General features: G+C 44.8%; 1 protein-coding gene across 1 annotated transcript in view; it reads right to left on the bottom strand.

Moving 5' to 3' along the window:
- IKBKB (inhibitor of nuclear factor kappa B kinase subunit beta) overlaps positions 1-3,655 on the bottom strand; it is a 69,888-nt gene extending 66,233 nt beyond the window's left edge. Inside the window, exons 1-2 of the mRNA XM_082254901.1 lie at positions 3,509-3,655; positions 2,041-2,163 (exon numbers count right to left, since the gene is read on the bottom strand). Coding sequence (XP_082111027.1) covers positions 2,041-2,163; positions 3,509-3,520 — 135 coding nt within the window. The 5' untranslated portion in view covers positions 3,521-3,655. The remainder of the gene's footprint in view (positions 1-2,040; positions 2,164-3,508) is intronic.
- Between the last annotated feature and the right edge of the window lie 13,822 nt (positions 3,656-17,477).

Below are 17,477 nucleotides of genomic sequence, written 5' to 3'. Positions count from 1 at the left end.
CAATTCCATAGGGACCACATTAACGAAAAAGGGAGAGCCATTTATTTTTACATAATTGTGGCATTTTAGTTGACCTGATTTGCAGGTTTGACTGTCTCATTGACACGGTGGGGGGGGAATCATTTCCTCATCATTTTCCTCCAGGAGCGATATTAGAGCATCTAATGCTATTGCTTAAGTGGAGAAAGTCACAATCTCTAAAGACATAGGAGGAATATCCTTTATTGAGAGCTGTTGTATAGAGGGACTTGAACTTTGGATCTTAGCATCTTGGGACGGTTGTCTGTATTGATCCCTATCATCCAGCCTACTTAGGAGGTCCTAGAGTTTACAAGTGGCCATTCTTGACATAGGGAGAATTGCTAAATGTGCCATTAGCCCGGGGCCTATGTGTACTGCAGGACTGGTATTTATATAGGGGAGATTGTCCCTTATGCTCTACACAGCAAGAGACCGCACAGGTGCTGCTAGTACCCATAGTTACCTTCAGTCCGGACATTTATACCAGTGACATATTTTAAATGGGTGAGGTCGGCTATTGACGCACTGTGTGGCAACAATTCAAGATTTATCTTTGTGCCATTATTTTGTAATAAATACTTATTTTACCTTACCATTAAAGCGGATTTCCGGCCTCAAAATTGACTTTGGCCCATCCCCTTGCTCTAGGTCACCTGAAAAAGAAATGGATAATGCAGATTTTTTTTTTGGTTTACTTACCTTGTTTTTGAAGAAAATATACTTACCTTCCTTCCTCTTCCTCCCTCTGCGTCCGCGGCCCGCGCTGTCTCTTCCTGCTTGCATTGACTCCTGGGAGCTGAACGTCATCGCTCCCAGGAGTCAATGCGCCACCACCGGCCCTGCTCGTCACTTCCGGTGCAGGCGCGTCATTCCCTGCTAAACAGCTTCTGGGCATGCACGAGCGGAAGTGACGAGCAGGGTCGGTGCAGGGCATTCTGGGACCGAAGAGGATGCTCTGGCTTCAGCTGCCCACACCTGAGATGGCAGCGCTGGACAAGACATTTTCAAGGTAAGTATTTCTTCTAAAAGGTAAGTGCAACCTGGGACAGTTCAGAGGCTATCCATTCTGAAATGCACTAGCCCTGACTGTCCCGGGAGTATTTTTATCTAAAAAACAAGGCCAGAAGTCCGCTTTAAATAGGTTGCAAACCTCAAATTTATTATTTTTTTTTTTAAAGTACACCTGAAAGACAAACACATAATGAGGTAGTATGCATCGCATACTAGCTTATTATGATATACTTACCTTAGAACGAAGCCCCGAAGCGCCGACCGCTCCCCTCTCCCATGGGTGATATGTTCTGTTACCCTTATTCCGGGTTTGCGGCATCCGGCCATCTGATTGGCTGGACCCGCGATTACGTCACTCCCGCGCATGCGCGCAGGAGCCGACGGTCACGGCACGGGGCTCTGAAGGAACGGCACCAGCGGCCATTCCTTCAGAGTGAAAGCGTCAGTAACTTCACTGGCTGCTCTTAAGGTAAATATCTCCTAAACGGTACATGTTTAGGAGATATTTACAGTACCTATAGGGAAGTCTTATCATAGGCTTACCTATAGGTACAGAGGAGGGTTTACTTCCTCTTTAAGTCTGCCTAAATACCAACTTGGTTACTCCATGGGGAGCTTTACCCCTATTGGAGTTTAACCTATTTCTTTTTGTCCAGTGTAATCAGGTATGCAGTGATTACCTGTGAATGAATGCCCCTGGATGCAGTTTGCTGTAGGTTTGACCATCCACAAGTTATTGCTGCATTTTTGAAGACAGGCAAACAGCCGCAAATGGCTGAGGGCTCTGTCAGCCTCTCACTGCTTTTTATAGAGCTTCCGGTCTGCAGCTGTTTGCATAAACTTCAGTCTCCTACAGGAATTTTCAGTCGAATTACAAGTGTGTATGGGACCTAAACATTAAGGTTAGCTTTTGTGGTGAAAGGTGTGGTTTTATCCAAAGGACGCATAAAATATAGTATGGGACTAAAAAAATCTGGGACAATGATCTGTTGGAACGTTTGTCCCTACCTTATTATGCCAGCGAAGGACATAACCAAATCCCCCGGTTCCCAGACGCTCCTTCATCTCCCAGGGTCCACAGGTCTGTGTGTGTGAGGGCGGAGGCCAGCTGGTCCTACACTGGGGCGCATCCTAAAAATAAAATGATACCAATAATAGTGTTAGTACAGCAGGGAAACAATATCAACATACATGCATGTGTAATACCGGTAGGATTCACCTTGAAATAAAAACTGACATATGTGCATTTATATGTTATTTGAGAGACACAACTCACAGCTTTTCCCCATTTATGGGAAACAGACGTCCATGTTTTAATCTAAACTCAACTAATAGAAAACGATAAAGGGGAGAAAAAAAAGGCAGTTTGGTAGACAGTGGTGTAACTAGAACGAGGATTTGCGGCACTGAGGAATCTCAAGACATGGAATCTCAAGACCCGGGGCGCCAAGGAATCTCAAGACCCGAGGCGCCAAGGAATCTCAAGACGCCCGGCACACAGGAATCTCAAGGCGACCGGGCACACAGGATTCTCAAGGCGACCGGGCACACAAGAATCTCAAGGCGACCGGCACACGGGAATCTCAAGGCGACCGGCACACGGGAATCTCAAGGCAACCGGGCACACGGGAATCTCAAGGCAACCGGGCACACGGGAATCTCAAGACGACCCGGCACACAGGAATCTCAAGAAGACCCGGCACACAGGAATCTCAAGAAGACCCGGCACACAGGAATCTCAAGAAGACCCGGCACACAGGAATCTCAAGAAGACCCGGCACACAGGAATCTCAAGAAGACCGGGCACACAGGAATCTCAAGAAGACCGGGCACACAGGAATCTCAAGAAGACCCGGCACACAGGAATCTCAAGAAGACCCGGCACACAGGAATCTCAAGAAGACCGGGCACACAGGAATCTCAAGAAGACCGGCACACAGGAATCTCAAGACGACCCAGCACACAGGAATCTCAAGACGACCCAGCACACAGGGATCTCAAGAAGACCAGGCACACAGGAATCTCAAGAAGACCCGCCACACAGGAATCTCAAGAAGACCCGGCACACAGGAATCTCAAGAAGACCCGGCTCACAGGAATCTCAAGACGACCAAGCACACAGGGATCTCAAGAAGACCTGGCACACAGGAATCTCAAGACGCCCGGCACACGGGAATCTCAAGACGCCCGGGCACACAGGAATCTCAAGAAGACCGGGCACACAGAAATCTCAAGACGACCGGGCACACAGGAATCTCAAGACGACCAGCAGCTCCAATGACACACTGCCATAATGTGTTGTGGATTGGAATGTGCAGCATCATGACAGCTGTACACAGGGGGGCCCATTGTGCGTGGGATCAGTGTACCTGACCGGAAACATTTCCAAAGACACAGACCCGGGCCTGATCAGCTGTGACACCCAATATGACATGGTCTCAGTGACACAAAGAGGTGGACAGATGACACTTCGTACCTGGTGTGTCATGTGCGGGGTTCAGCCCAGACTCTCCGCAGCCTCCGGTGTACCGTACAGCCCCCTCCCCCACTCTTCTCTCCCAGACACGGGACCGTCTAGCGATGTGTACCCCGTGTGCTGCCCTCCCGGCACTTCCTCGTTCACTTCCTGGTCTGACGTCATGGAGGGGCGGGGCTAGCGTTAAAGGAGCCCAGAGGTGAGGCGAGCCATAGACCTGCACTGGGATGGGGGTATGGATAGTACTGTTCACAGCTGCCATCCTCCCTTCACTACAGGACACAAGTGAGGGGCCTATCCACACCTTTCACTGAGGCTGTGTTATGGCAGGCCATTATTTTCAGTAGGTTGCCAATACCCCAGAACAAACCAAACAATAAAGAGTTTTTGGTATCAGGAGGGGTGTCCGAGCGCACGCGGCTTTGTGCGCATTCCTGCGTCGTGTTTTAGGCACCATTCTCACCTATTTTGCTGTGTTTTTTCTGTTTTTTTTTTTTTTTACCAGAGTTTTGCGTTTTGCTGTTTTATGCCCTCTTTTTAGCCATATTTGCTGTAGGGCAGATTTAAAAACGCAAAATGAAAATTGCGGTGAAAACGCACGACATGCTTTTCTGCAGTTTCTCCATTAAAGTCCATTGAACCAAAAAAAAAAAGAAAAGCACTGTTTTGCATTAAAAAGAGTCCCTGAGCCTCACACAACAGTGAGATTACCAAGAACTGGGCGTCCTTCCAAAGTTGATGAAAAGACGAGAAGAAAACTGGTCAGGGAGGCCAACAGCAACATTAAAGGAGCTGCAGGAATAGGTGGGAAGTACTGGCTGTGTGGTACATGTAACAACAATCTCCCGTATTCTTCATATGTCTGGGCTATGAAGTAGAGTGGCAAGATGGAAGCCTTTTCTTACGAAAAAAAAAGATCCAAGCCTGGCAAAATTTAGCAAAAAAACACCTCTGAAGTCTCCCAAAAGGATGTGGGAAAATGTGTTATGGTCTGATGAAACCAAGGTTGAGCTTTTTGTCCATAAATCCAAAAGATATGATTGGTGCAAAACAACACTGCACATCACCAAAAGAAAAAATGGGGTGCAGCGCCAAATTTGTATTTATTTTTGTCTTTACATCACCAAAAGAACATCATATCCACCAGTGGCGGCTGGTGCTTCATCTGTCGGGGGGATGGCAGACGGACCTGCCCCCCCCATATCACTCCAGCCTGCACCACCACATCTCTCCCCCCCGCCCCCGCCAGTTTACTTACCTTGTTCCTCTGGAAGGACAGGCGGCGACAGCTTCCCCCTCCTTCATGTCCCTTCTCGGGGGTCGTCTCCTCCACCCTTCTTGGCCAATAGCATGCCTTCTCCTTTCGGCCAATCGGGAAACAGGTCTCAGGACCCGCTTCCTGATTGGCCGGGAGGAGAATCAGTGTGGCAATATATTATTATTATATAGTATTTATATAGCGCCGACAGTTTACGCAGGGCTTTACAACTTGAATATATTCACTATTGTCACACAACTGGGTGGGCGCCCCTAGCCCACCCTTTTTTTGAAGCCTATTAGAGTCTCTGGCTCTAATCAGGTGCTTAAAAAAAAAAAAAACATTGGAATCCATGCATCTGGTGCCCTGCATGTAGATTAGGGGGCCGGAAGCATGGGTAGGGGGGGCGGCGTCTGTCACTGTACTAAAAACACTGGCTGGGAAGGGGTTAACATCTAGGGTGATCAAGGGGTTAAATGCATGCCTAACAATGTGTATTGTGTGCTGCTTTTACTAAGCAATGTGCCGGATTTTACTCCCTGTTGTGTAAAAAAAAAAAAAAACGTCACATTGCTGCTGACTGTAGAGAGGCCTGTGTTGTTTACCGAACACCTGGGCTCTCTTCTGTCATTTGCTCAGCCAATCGGTGGGTCCCAACTATAAATCGCTGATCATCTTGGGCGTGCCCCCTACCTGGAAGTGCTGGATCATGTACATCAGGGCTCGACAAATGCCAGGCGCCAGGTTGCATTGGAGACTAGAAATTGAGTCTGGGCTTTTGTCAGCCATCCGCTCTCAGGCATCGGGACACCGCTTCGCTGATCCAGGGGTTTGAAATCCCTGCGGCTCCTATCTGTACCTTTCAGTGTACAGACAAGAGGCTTTCTAATTTGTCAGTACTGTCACATAGACGGCTCTGAATAATCAGAACCAGCCGCCTCTTCTTCTCCACTCTCAGTCCATCCACAGGATGCACTGCTCGCCTTCTGTCAGCCCTCCTCGCTGCAGCCACCCATTGGGTAATAGTGCCAGGTCCGCAGCTGAGCGGTATGTGAAGCGGGGGAATGATGCGCCAGGCCTGGGCCCTGTGCAGATTTTCATATGTCAGCCGCTTCCCGTCTCACTGCTCCAGCCTGTCTGCCTGGGTGCCACTGCTTCATCAGCCCCTGGGGGGAGGTGGGAGTGCAGACCAAGCCCACCCTGACATGGCTGGGGAAATGCCACCACCTACAAGTAGTTGGGTGCTCTCTCTCCCCTCTCTCTCTCTCCCCTCTCTCTCTCTCCCTCTCACCCCATCTCTCTCACCCCCTCTCTCTCTTTCGCTCTCCCCCTCCCTCTCTCGCTCTCTTCCTCTCTCTCCTTCCCTCCCCCTCTCTCTCTCTCTCTCTCTTTCTGTCTCTCTCTCTCCCCTCCTTTCTCTCCCTCTGTCCCCCCTTTCTCTCTCCCCCCTCTCTCTCTCTCCCTCCTCCCGCTCAGCGTTGACGTGATTGTGTAACGCTCCTGCGTTTTTGTAGTAGGCTGGATTTGCAGCTGCAGAATCTCCACTCAGTAGTCATGTAGAGATGTGTTGAATAACCAAATCCAACTCTCCAGACTCATCACTGTGGGCCTGTCAGCTTCAGCATACAGATATACACACTCAATAAGATGTTCCTGGAGTGATAGGATGTATATGTTAGTATGAAGATGATGTGCTGAAGGGACAGGTGTGAACAGTGACAGAGATGGTAAGCACTTGATAGAAATGTTCAGGAGAGTACTAGATGGTATTAGGTAGAATGCAAATAGGTTAGTAATCGAGTATGGTAACAAGTGGTAAGGATAGCAGATGACAAATACAGGATAGACTAACCCAGTGCAAGGATAGATGGTAGTAGACTCAAGAGCTAGCAATCTATGTAACAGTGCAGATGATAGAATTAGTATGCATAGATAGTAACAGTCCTTAATGTGCAGAGGTAGATAGTGTAAGTAAGGTTATGGAGGATTCCCCTGTGGGGTACTTATCACTAGTAAGGTTAGTAGTAGAAGGGTCCAGTAGTGAGGGAGTGATCCAGTAGCGAGATACAGGGATCAGTAGCGAGGTTCCGGTCTGTTTCCAAGTAAAAGAAAGTAGCTGGAGGTTCCGGTAGCAAGACAAGCTTGTAAGCATGTGGACACACAGGCAGGTTGAACGAACAATGTGAGAGAGAACGCCGGCGGTTGAAATAGCCGCTCTGCGGCGCTCGGCGATGACGTCATCCGTCTTAAAGGTGTATGCGTACCACCTAATTAGAAAGGTGGGACGCATATCAAAAGAGAAAATAAGGGTACCAGAGGTACCAGAATCTTACAGTACCCCCCCCCCTTAAGGCCGGCTCCGGAAGGCCTATAGCACTGGTTTCTACGGGTATTTCGAGTGAAACCTTCGTATAAGCCTAGGTGCGTGAACATCAGTGGTATCCAACCAGGTGTCGTCTTGGGGTCCATAGTTCTTCCATCTTATGAGATACTGGAGTCTTCCTCTGTGGATACGAGAATCCAAAATCTCCTTAATCTCATATTCTTCTCCGCCTTCAACTTGTACTGGAGGTGGAGGCAAGATGGTAGGCCTTATTCCTTGATTAGGAACATGGGGTTTAAGTAGCGACACATGGAAGATGGGATGGATCTTGAGATCTGCTGGTAAGGTGAGCTGTACTGCAGCTTTTCCAATAAGTTTCTTAATTGGGAAGGGTCCCAGAAATAAAGGTCCAAGCTTTTTGCTAGGGATCTTTAATCTTAAATTTCTTGTCGATAGCCAAACGAGGTCCCCAATATCATACTGAGGAGAAGGTCTTCTACGTAGGTCGTAGTACCTTTTTTGTTGGCTGTGGGCGTGTGAGATAGTGGTATTAAGTAAACCCAGAGAGTCCTTTATTTGGGTAAGATAGTCTGAGGCTACTGGGTTACTTGATGGTAGGATGCGTGGTGGAAGAAGTGTGGGATGAAACCCATAGTTCAAGTAGAACGGACTTTGCTTAGTAGTACTGTGGGTTGCGTTGTTATAAGCAAATTCCGCCAGAGGGAGAAGGTCCACCCAATCATCCTGTAGGTATGATGTGTAGCAACGCAGATATTGTTCTATACACTGGTTGACTCTTTCAGTCTGTCCGTTGGTCTGAGGGTGGTAGGGAGAAGTGAGCTTTCGCTCAATCCGTAATATTTGACAAAGAGCTTGCCAAAATTTGGAGATGAACTGTGAACCACGGTCGGATAAAAGAGTCTTTGGAATTCCGTGTAACTTGAACACATGTTTCATCAGTAGTTCCGCTGTTTGTTTAGATGAAGGTAGTCTACGGATAGCGATGAAATGTGCCATCTTTGTCAGGTGGTCCACTGACACTAGAATGGTATTAAATCCTTTAGAAGGTGGTAGTTCTACTATAAAGTCTAAGGACACAACTTCCCATGGAACCTGGGGTATTGGTAGACTGCAGAGTAGACCAGATGGTTTTGTAGTGTCAATTTTGGACCTTGCACAGATGTCACATGAAGATACAAATTTTTGTACAGACGTCTTCATATCAGGCCACCAAAACTGCCTAGTAAGCAAATTAAGGGTTTTCGTCATACCCATATGTCCTGCCATGGGCACATCATGTGATAACTCCAAGATCTTGGTACGCATAGTAGGGGGTATGTAGAGTTTGTCGTTGTAGTAGAGGAAGCCTTCTGCATCAGTACTTAGTTGTGGTGGAGGTGAATCCAATCTTATACTGTGCAAAATCTCTTCCTTCAGGGAACGAACAACCCCAATAATACGTTCATAGGGTATTATAGGAATAGAAGGGATTTCAGCGCAGTTATCTTCGGTTAATCGTGATAGCGCATCCGCTTTTTTATTTTTGTCTGCAGGCGTGTAGGTCACTAAGAAGTTGAATCTTAGGAAAAATAATGACCATCGTACCTGCCGGTGGGAAAGAGTTTTGTTAGTCTGGAGGTATTGAAGGTTTTTGTGATCTGTTTATATGAGTATTGGTAACCGGGTACCCTCAAGTAGATGTCGCCAATTCTCCAGTGCCAGTTTTATGGCAAGCAACTCCTTTTCACCCACTGGGTAATTCACCTCTGGGCTGCTTAATGATTTTGAAAAGAAAGCAACTGGGTGGAGTGGTGAAGTATTTGTTGGTCGTTGGGAGAGAACTGCTCCTACTGCCATATTTGACGCATCTACCTCCAGAATATATTGGAGGGATGGGTCTGGATGGCGTAGTATGGGAGCAGAAGTAAAGCTTGATTTTAACAAGCAGAAAGCTCGATTTGCTTCTTCTGACCATTTGAATGGTTTCTTTATACTTGTCAGTTGTGTGAGAGGTCTCACAATGGCAGAAAAGTTCTTGATGAACTTCCTATAGAAGTTTGAAAATCCAAGGAATCGCTGTAATGCTTTACGAGTTGTTGGTATAGGCCAGTCCAGAATACAGGATATCTTGCTCATATCCATCTTAATTCCGGTTTTGGATATGATGTATCCTAGGAATAATATTTCTTCTTTATGAAATAGGCATTTTTTTAATTTCACGTATAGATTGTGTGCGAGTAATCTGGATAACACAAGTCTTACATGTTTTATATGTTCAGAGAGAGATAGAGAATAGATAAGTATATCGTCCAGATATACTACAACACAGACATCAAGTAAGTCTCTAAAGATGTCGTTTATGAACCTTTGGAAGGCTGCGGGAGCATTACACAACCCGAATGGCATCACAAGATATTTGAATAATCCGTATCTGGTTCTGAATGCTGTTTTCCACTCATCTCCGTCACGGATTCGGATTAGGTTGTATGCCCCTTTCAGGTCTAATTGAGAGAAGTAAGTAGCCCCACGCACTTGTTCAATGAGTTCAGGGATGAGCGGTAAAGGATAGCGATCCTTTATTGTAATCGTATTTAATTGCCTATAATCGATAATAGGCCTAAGACTTGAATCCTTATTGCGGACAAAAAAAAGTCCTGCAGCTGTGGAAGAAGTAGAGGGTCTGATGAACCCTTTTGTCAAATTCTCATCCAGGTATTCCTTGAGATGAGAAAGTTCATCCTGTGAAAGAGGATAAACATGACCGAAAGGCAATTTGCTGTTAGGGAGTAGATCGATAGTGCAATCATAATCCCTATGGGGAGGCAACATTTGAGCATTTTTTTCAAGGAATACTTCGGACAGATCCTGATAGCATAGTGGTGCAATCTCATCTGACACCACAGACAGGATCTTTCCATAAGATGGGAGGTTACACGTAATCTCACAATAGTGAGAAGGGAAAGACAAAGTCCGTCTTTTCCAATCTATGATTGGTTGATGTGTGTGTAACCAGGGGAGTCCCAAAATAATAGAAAAATGGGGTGAAGATAGTATATCAAAAGTGGTGGTCTCCATATGAGACTCGTTAGTAGTGACGAGGAGTGCTTGTGTCTGGTTGGTGATTGGACCAGAAGATAGTGGGATACCGTTAATGAAACTAACAGAAACAGGTTTAGGTTTTGAAATAATAGGTATTTTATTTAAGGTAACAAAACATGTATCAATATAGTTTCCACAAGATCCGGTGTCGATCATAGCCTTGGTGGTAATCCTAGTCTGGTCCCACTGTAATGTCAAATGAACAAAGAGATAGGGGTTAGAAAAGGAAGTCGTTAATCCTCCTAGCAAGACATGTGAACACTCACCCTCTTTTTTGCGGACAAGGGGACAGACGCTTATCAAATGATCCGGGGATGCGCAGTACATGCAGAGGTTTCTGGATCTTCTTCTGGCTCGTTCAGTAGTTGATAAAGGTGGGCGTATGGTTCCTACCTCCATGGGAGTAGGGTCAACGGCCGAAATCCGAGAAGGACTAGACAATGGCATTCCCATTTTCTCAGCCTTTCTTTCACGCAGTCGCCTGTCGATGTTGATACTGAGTTGTATTAAGGCATCCAAGGTGCCAGATAAATCCGCTCGGGCGAGCTCGTCTTTAACAGCTTCTGACAACCCGAGTCTGAATTGGGTTCGCAGAGATGTATCATTCCACCCTGAATCAAGGGTCCATCTTTTGAACTCAGCTACAAAGTCTTCTACAGGTCTCCTTCCTTGTTTTAAAGCCCTCAATTGAATATCAGCAGTACTCTGCCTGTTGGGGTCATCATATAAACTAGCGAGTTCCGCTAGGAATAAAGAATAGGAGTTGAGAAGCTGATCATTTTTCTCAAAGAGAGAGTCTGCCCAGGCCCATGGATCACCCGTTAAGTATGAGATAACGGTACAGACTTTAATTTGATCAGTAGGGTATGTACGAGGTTTTAACAAAAAAAGCAATTGACATGCGTTTTTGAATTCACAAAATTTTTTCCGATCACCTGTAAACACTAGAGGAGGGTTTATTTTAGGTTTAGGGGGTTGAGCAGCAGTGAGCCGTGAAAGACGGGTTACCTGCTGTATCAGAGTCTGATTTTCTTCTTTTTTTTCAGTAAGAGCAAGCATTAATGCATTTACTTGTTGTGTTAATTGTGTCACTTGAGTGGGTAATTCTGCTGAATCCATTTTTTAGGTTCGTTCAATCTGTAACGCTCCTGCGTTTTTGTAGTAGGCTGGATTTGCAGCTGCAGAATCTCCACTCAGTAGTCATGTAGAGATGTGTTGAATAACCAAATCCAACTCTCCAGACTCATCACTGTGGGCCTGTCAGCTTCAGCATACAGATATACACACTCAATAAGATGTTCCTGGAGTGATAGGATGTATATGTTAGTATGAAGATGATGTGCTGAAGGGACAGGTGTGAACAGTGACAGAGTGTAACGCTCCTGCGTTTTCTGAAACAAGATGGATTTGCAGCTGCAGAAAAACTCCACTCAGTAGTCATGTAGAGATACATTGAAATACCAATTCCAACTCCCAAGACTTATCACTGTGGTCTGTCTGATTCAGCATACAAATATACACACTCAATAAGATGTTCCTGGAGTGATAGATGTATATAGCAGTATAGTGGTGATGAGTTGAAGAGACAGGTATGAACAGTGACAAATAGGTGAACAGCACTTGAGAGAAATGTTCATGAGAGTATAGATGGTAACAGGTAGGATGCAGATAGGTTAGCAATCATGTATGGTAGTAGGTGGTAGGACAGCAGATGACATACAGGAGAGACTAACCCAGTGCAAGGATAGATGTTAGTAGGCTCAAGAGCTAGCAATCTAAAACAACAGTGCAGATGATAGTTACAGTCCTTAATATGCAGAGCTAGATAGTGTAAGCTTAGTAGGAAGGTTATGGAGGATTCCCCTGCGGGGTACTTATCACTAATAGCAAGCAGTAGTAGAGAGGTTCGGTATGAGCGAGTGATCCGGTAGCGGGATACAGGGATCAGCAGCGAGGTTCCGACAGCGAGGTACGCTTGTGAGCATATGAGCTTCAAGGCAGGTTGAAGGGTGAAGGGTGAAAGCAGCATGCCGGGAGTGATCGGGTGGCGAGACACAGGATCAGATATGGAACAAGTTCAGGTAGCGAGATACAGGAACGAGTAACATCTGGTATGCCGACTTCAGACAGGGACGATCCAACCATGACGGTTGAACGAACATGTGAGTGAGAACGCCGGCGGTTGAAATAGCCGCTCTGCGGCGCTCAGTGATGACAGCATCGGTCTTAAAGGTGTATGCGCACCTACCAGAAGAGAATGGTGGGACGCATACACTGAATAGGAAAGTGGAATAAGGGTACCAGAGGTACCAGAACATTACAGTACCCCCCCCCTTAAGGCCGGCTCCGGAAGGCCTCTAGAACTGGTTTTTCCGGGTATTTCGCGTGAAAATTGCGAATCAGCCTAGGGGCATGTATATCAGAGGTATCCAGCCAGGTGTCGTCTTGGGGCCCATAGTTCTTCCATCGTACTAGATATTGGAGTCTTCTTCTGTGGATACGAGAATCCAGAATCTCCTTTATCTCATATTCTTCTCCGCCTTCAACTTGTACAGGAGGTGGAGGTGGGATGGTAGGCCTTATTCCTTGGTCAGGAACATGGGGCTTCAGTAGCGACACATGGAAGATGGGATGTATCTTGAGGTCTGTTGGTAATGTGAGCTGTACTGCAGCTTTTCCAATAAGTTTCCTGATTGGGAAGGGTCCCAAGAATAGAGGCCCAAGCTTTTTGCTAGGGATCTTTAATCTTAAGTTTTTTGTTGATAGCCAAACGAGGTCCCCAATAGCATACTGAGGAGAAGGTCTTCTACGAAGGTCATAGTACTTTTTTTGTTGACTATGAGTGTGTGAGATGGTAGTATTAAGTAAACCCAGAGAGTCTTTTATTTGGGTAAGATAGTCTGAGGCTACTGGGTTACTTGATGGAAGGATGCGTGGTGGAAGAATAGTGGGATGAAACCCATAGTTCAAGTAGAACGGACTCTGTTTGGTCGTACTGTGGGTTGTGTTGTTGTAGGCAAATTCTGCCAGAGGGAGGAGATCCACCCAATCATCCTGTAGGTATGATGTATAGCAACGTAAATATTGCTCGATGCACTGGTTGACTCTTTCAGTCTGTCCGTTGGTCTGAGGATGGTAGGGAGAAGTGAGCTTTCGCTCAATTCGTAGTATGTGGCATAGTTCTTGCCAAAACTTGGAGATGAATTGTGATCCACGGTCAGACAAAAGAGTTTTTGGAATACCATGTAACTTAAAGACATGTTTCATCAGTAGTTCCGCTGTTTGTTTGGACGAAGGTAGTCTGCGAATAGCAACGAAATGTGCCATCTTTGTCAGATGGTCCACTGACACTAAAATGGTATTAAATCCTTTGGAAGGTGGTAGTTCTACTATAAAGTCCAAGGACACAACTTCCCATGGAGTCTGGGGTATTGGTAGACTGCATAGTAGACCGGATGGTTTTGTAGTGTCAATTTTGGACCTGGCACAGACGTTGCATGAAGAGACAAAATTTTGTATAGATGTCTTCATATCAGGCCACCAAAACTGCCTGGTAAGCAAATTAAGGGTCTTTGTCATACCCATATGTCCTGCCATAGGCACATCATGTGACAATTCCAAGATCTTGGTGCGCATAGTAGGGGGTATGTAGAGTTTGTCGTTGTAGTAGAGGAAGCCTTCTGCATCAGCAGTTAGTTGTGGTGGAGGTGAATCCAAACCTATACTGTGCAGAATCTCTTCCTTCAAGGAACGGACAACCCCAATAATACGCTTGTAGGGTATTATAGGAACGGAAGGGATTTCGGAGCAATTATCTTCAGTTAATCGTGATAGCGCATCCGCTTTTTTATTCTTGTCTGCAGGTGTGTAGGTCACTAGGAAGTTAAATCTTAGGAAGAATAGTGACCATCGTACCTGCCGGTGGGAGAGGGTTTTGTTAGTCTGAAGATATTGAAGATTTTTATGATCTGTATATATGAGTATTGGTAATCGGGTGCCTTCAAGTAGATGTCGCCAATTCTCCAGAGCTAGTTTTATAGCAAGCAGTTCCTTTTCACCCACTGGGTAATTCACCTCTGGGCTGTTTAGAGATTTAGAGAAGAAGGCGACTGGATGGAGTGGTGAAGTATTCGTTGGTCGTTGGGAGAGTACTGCTCCTACTGCCATATTTGACGCATCTACTTCCAGAATGTATTGGAGGGATGGGTCTGGATGGCGTAGTATGGGAGCAGAGGTAAAGCTTGTTTTTAACAAGCGAAAAGCTTCATTTGCTTCATCTGACCATTTAAATGGTTTCTTAATACTTGTGAGTTGTGTGAGAGGTCTCACAATGGCAGAGAAGTTCTTGATGAACTTCCTATAGAAGTTTGAAAATCCAAGGAATCGCTGTAGTGCTTTGCGGGTGGTTGGTATAGGCCAATCCTGAATACAGGATATTTTACTCATATCCATCTTGATTCCTGTTTTGGATATGATGTATCCTAGGAATAATACTTCTTCTTTATGAAATAAGCATTTTTTTAGTTTCACGTATAGATTGTGTGTGAGTAATCTGGATAACACAAGTCTTACATGTTTTATATGTTCAGACAAGGATCGTGAATAAATAAGTATATTGTCCAGATATACCACAACACATACATCAAGTAAGTCTCTAAGGATATCGTTTATGAATCGTTGAAAGGCTGCGGGAGCGTTACATAGCCCAAATGGCATTACAAGATATTCGAACAATACGTATCTGGTTCTGTTAGATATAACCTTTTGGGGCTAAAACAATGCACAGGCAGACAGTCTGTTGTTTCACTGAACACTGCTTCCTGTTCTGAGCAGGAACTCTTCTTTATTACTCTTTGAGGCATAGACAAAACATGAACTCACAAATGTAACACTGCCATCCAGTGGTCATACAATGTAATAGGCACACAACAATGACATATAGTATTTGTTGCTGATTAAATACAAACCTTGTATGCTAACACCCCCACTCAACAACTACTATCTATGTCAATCCCATTTCTGATCTAAGATCCACAAATCTGGTTCTAGCTAGTGGCTTTGTCAAAGCATCAGCAATCATTTTTTCCGACTCACAATACACAAGTACAATCACTTTCTGATCAACTAAGTCATGAATGTAATGATGTCTGACATCGATGTGCTTGGTTCTTCCATTAATTTTCTCACTTGTTGCAAGCTTAATGCAAGCCTGATTGTCCTCAAATAAGACGGTAGGTTCTGATGTTGCTTCTCCAAGATCCTTGAGTAATTGCTGTAACCACACAACTTCTTGACTGGCATAAGCTGCAGATATGTATTCAGCTTCTGTAGAGGACAATGCCACTGACATCTGTTTCTTGCTGGACCATGATATAGGACTGTCTCCTAATTTTAATAAGTAACCACTTGTGGATTTGCGTGTGCTGTGATCACCTGCCCAATCGGAGTCCACATATCCCACGAGGTTTAAACCACCACTTGCTGATAGTTTCAAATTTAAGTCTTTTGTCTGTTTCAGATATCTCATAACTCTTTTGATCGCATTCCAGTCTCTTTGACGTGGTTTATCAACTCGCCTGCAAAGAAGAGACATGCTGGCTGCAATGTCTGGACGTGTAGTGGTTGCAATATAGAGAAGTGCCCCCACTGCTTGTCTGTATTGTTCATTGGATGCGAGAAGATCATCTTCTCCTTCTAACTTTGGATAGACTGTATCCATAGGTGTGCTTGCTCCTTTCGCCTCTGTCATGTTGAATTGCTGAAGAATAGATTCAATTTTTGCACTCTGATTCAACAGGAAACTTCCATCTTTCTCACACTGGATGTCAATTCCAAGATAATATGTCACTTCACCTAGGTCTTTAGTTTCAAAGTGCTTATTGAGTACTCCTGTTAACTTAGCAATTTCATTGTCGTTTTTGTGAGCAATGATCAGGTCATCTACATAAATTAGCAGATACATCCACTCAGTGTCTACTTGTTTAGCATATAGGCACGGATCAGCTTTGCTTCTTGTAAATCCTTCATTTAGTAGAACTTGATTAATCTTCAGGTTCCATGCTCGAGCTGATTGTTTAAGGCCATAAAGAGATTTATTCAACTTGCAGACAAGATGCTCTTGTCCCTTTTTTAAATATCCTTCTGGCTGTGACATGTAAATTTCTTCTTCAATATCACCATTAAGAAAAGCTGTCTTAATATCGTGATGTTTCACAATCATTGTACGCATGGCAGCCACTGTCATTAGTGTTCTGAAAGTACTTTGTTTAGCAACTGGAGCAAAAGTAGCATCATAGTCCTCACCGAACTTCTGTGAGTAACCTTTAGCAACCAGCCTTGCCTTGTACCGACAGACTTTCCCTTCAGAGTTACATTTGGTTTTAAAAACCCATTTACATTCTATGGCATGTTTACCTTGAGGTAGCTCTGAAAGTGTCTATGTCTGGAGATCTTTGAGTGATGTCATTTCTTCATCAGCGGCTTTATACCATACTTGTTTCTCATGCATTGGCAGTTTCTGCATCTCTTTCCATGAACCTGGTTCAGTTTGAACAGCTCTGCGAGCTATGTAAGATAAACGTTCAGCTGGAACACCTTTATTGAGTCTGGTTGATTTTCTGACTGAAGGTATTTCTGGTTCAGTTTCAGGTTTTGATTCTTCTGCAGTTATTTCTATTTCTGTATCACTTTCCTTATTTTCTTGAGTGACTGATGTTGATTCTTTCTCAGTTTGAAAAGTTTGAGTCTGTTGTTCAAACTTTGAGCACACAGAACTTTCATCAATAATCACACTTCTGCTGACTGTTACTTTGTTCGTGTCTTGATGTAAAATCCTGTATCCTTTTTAAAAATTCACTGTACCCCACAAGCACACCTTCTTTTGCACATGCATCCCATTTTGTACATTTTTCTTTTGGAATGTGTACATAGGCTTTACTTCCAAAAATTCTGATGTGTCTTAAATCTGGTTTCCTTTTGTTCCACAGTTCATATGGAGTTTTTGTTGTTGCTTTTCCCGGCAAACGATTTTGAAGATAACATGCAGTTGTGATAGCTTCTCCCCAGTATGTAGTTGGCATATCAGCATCAAATAGCATGCTCCTCCCACTTTCACACAGTGTGCGGTTCATTCTCTCTGCAACTCCATTTTGCTCTGGGTTATATGGAACTGTTGTCTGGAACATAATTCCATGCTTCCTGAGAATGGCTTGTGTTTTACCACTTGTATATTCTGAGCCATTATCTGTTCGTAGTACTCTGGGCATTCCGCCAAAAATATTGTTTACTTG

This window comes from Pelophylax lessonae (assembly GCF_965119305.1).
Source record: "Pelophylax lessonae genome assembly, chromosome: 4".
NCBI classification, from domain to species: domain Eukaryota; kingdom Metazoa; phylum Chordata; class Amphibia; order Anura; family Ranidae; genus Pelophylax; species Pelophylax lessonae.
This window is presented reverse-complemented; position numbering and strand designations above follow the sequence as displayed.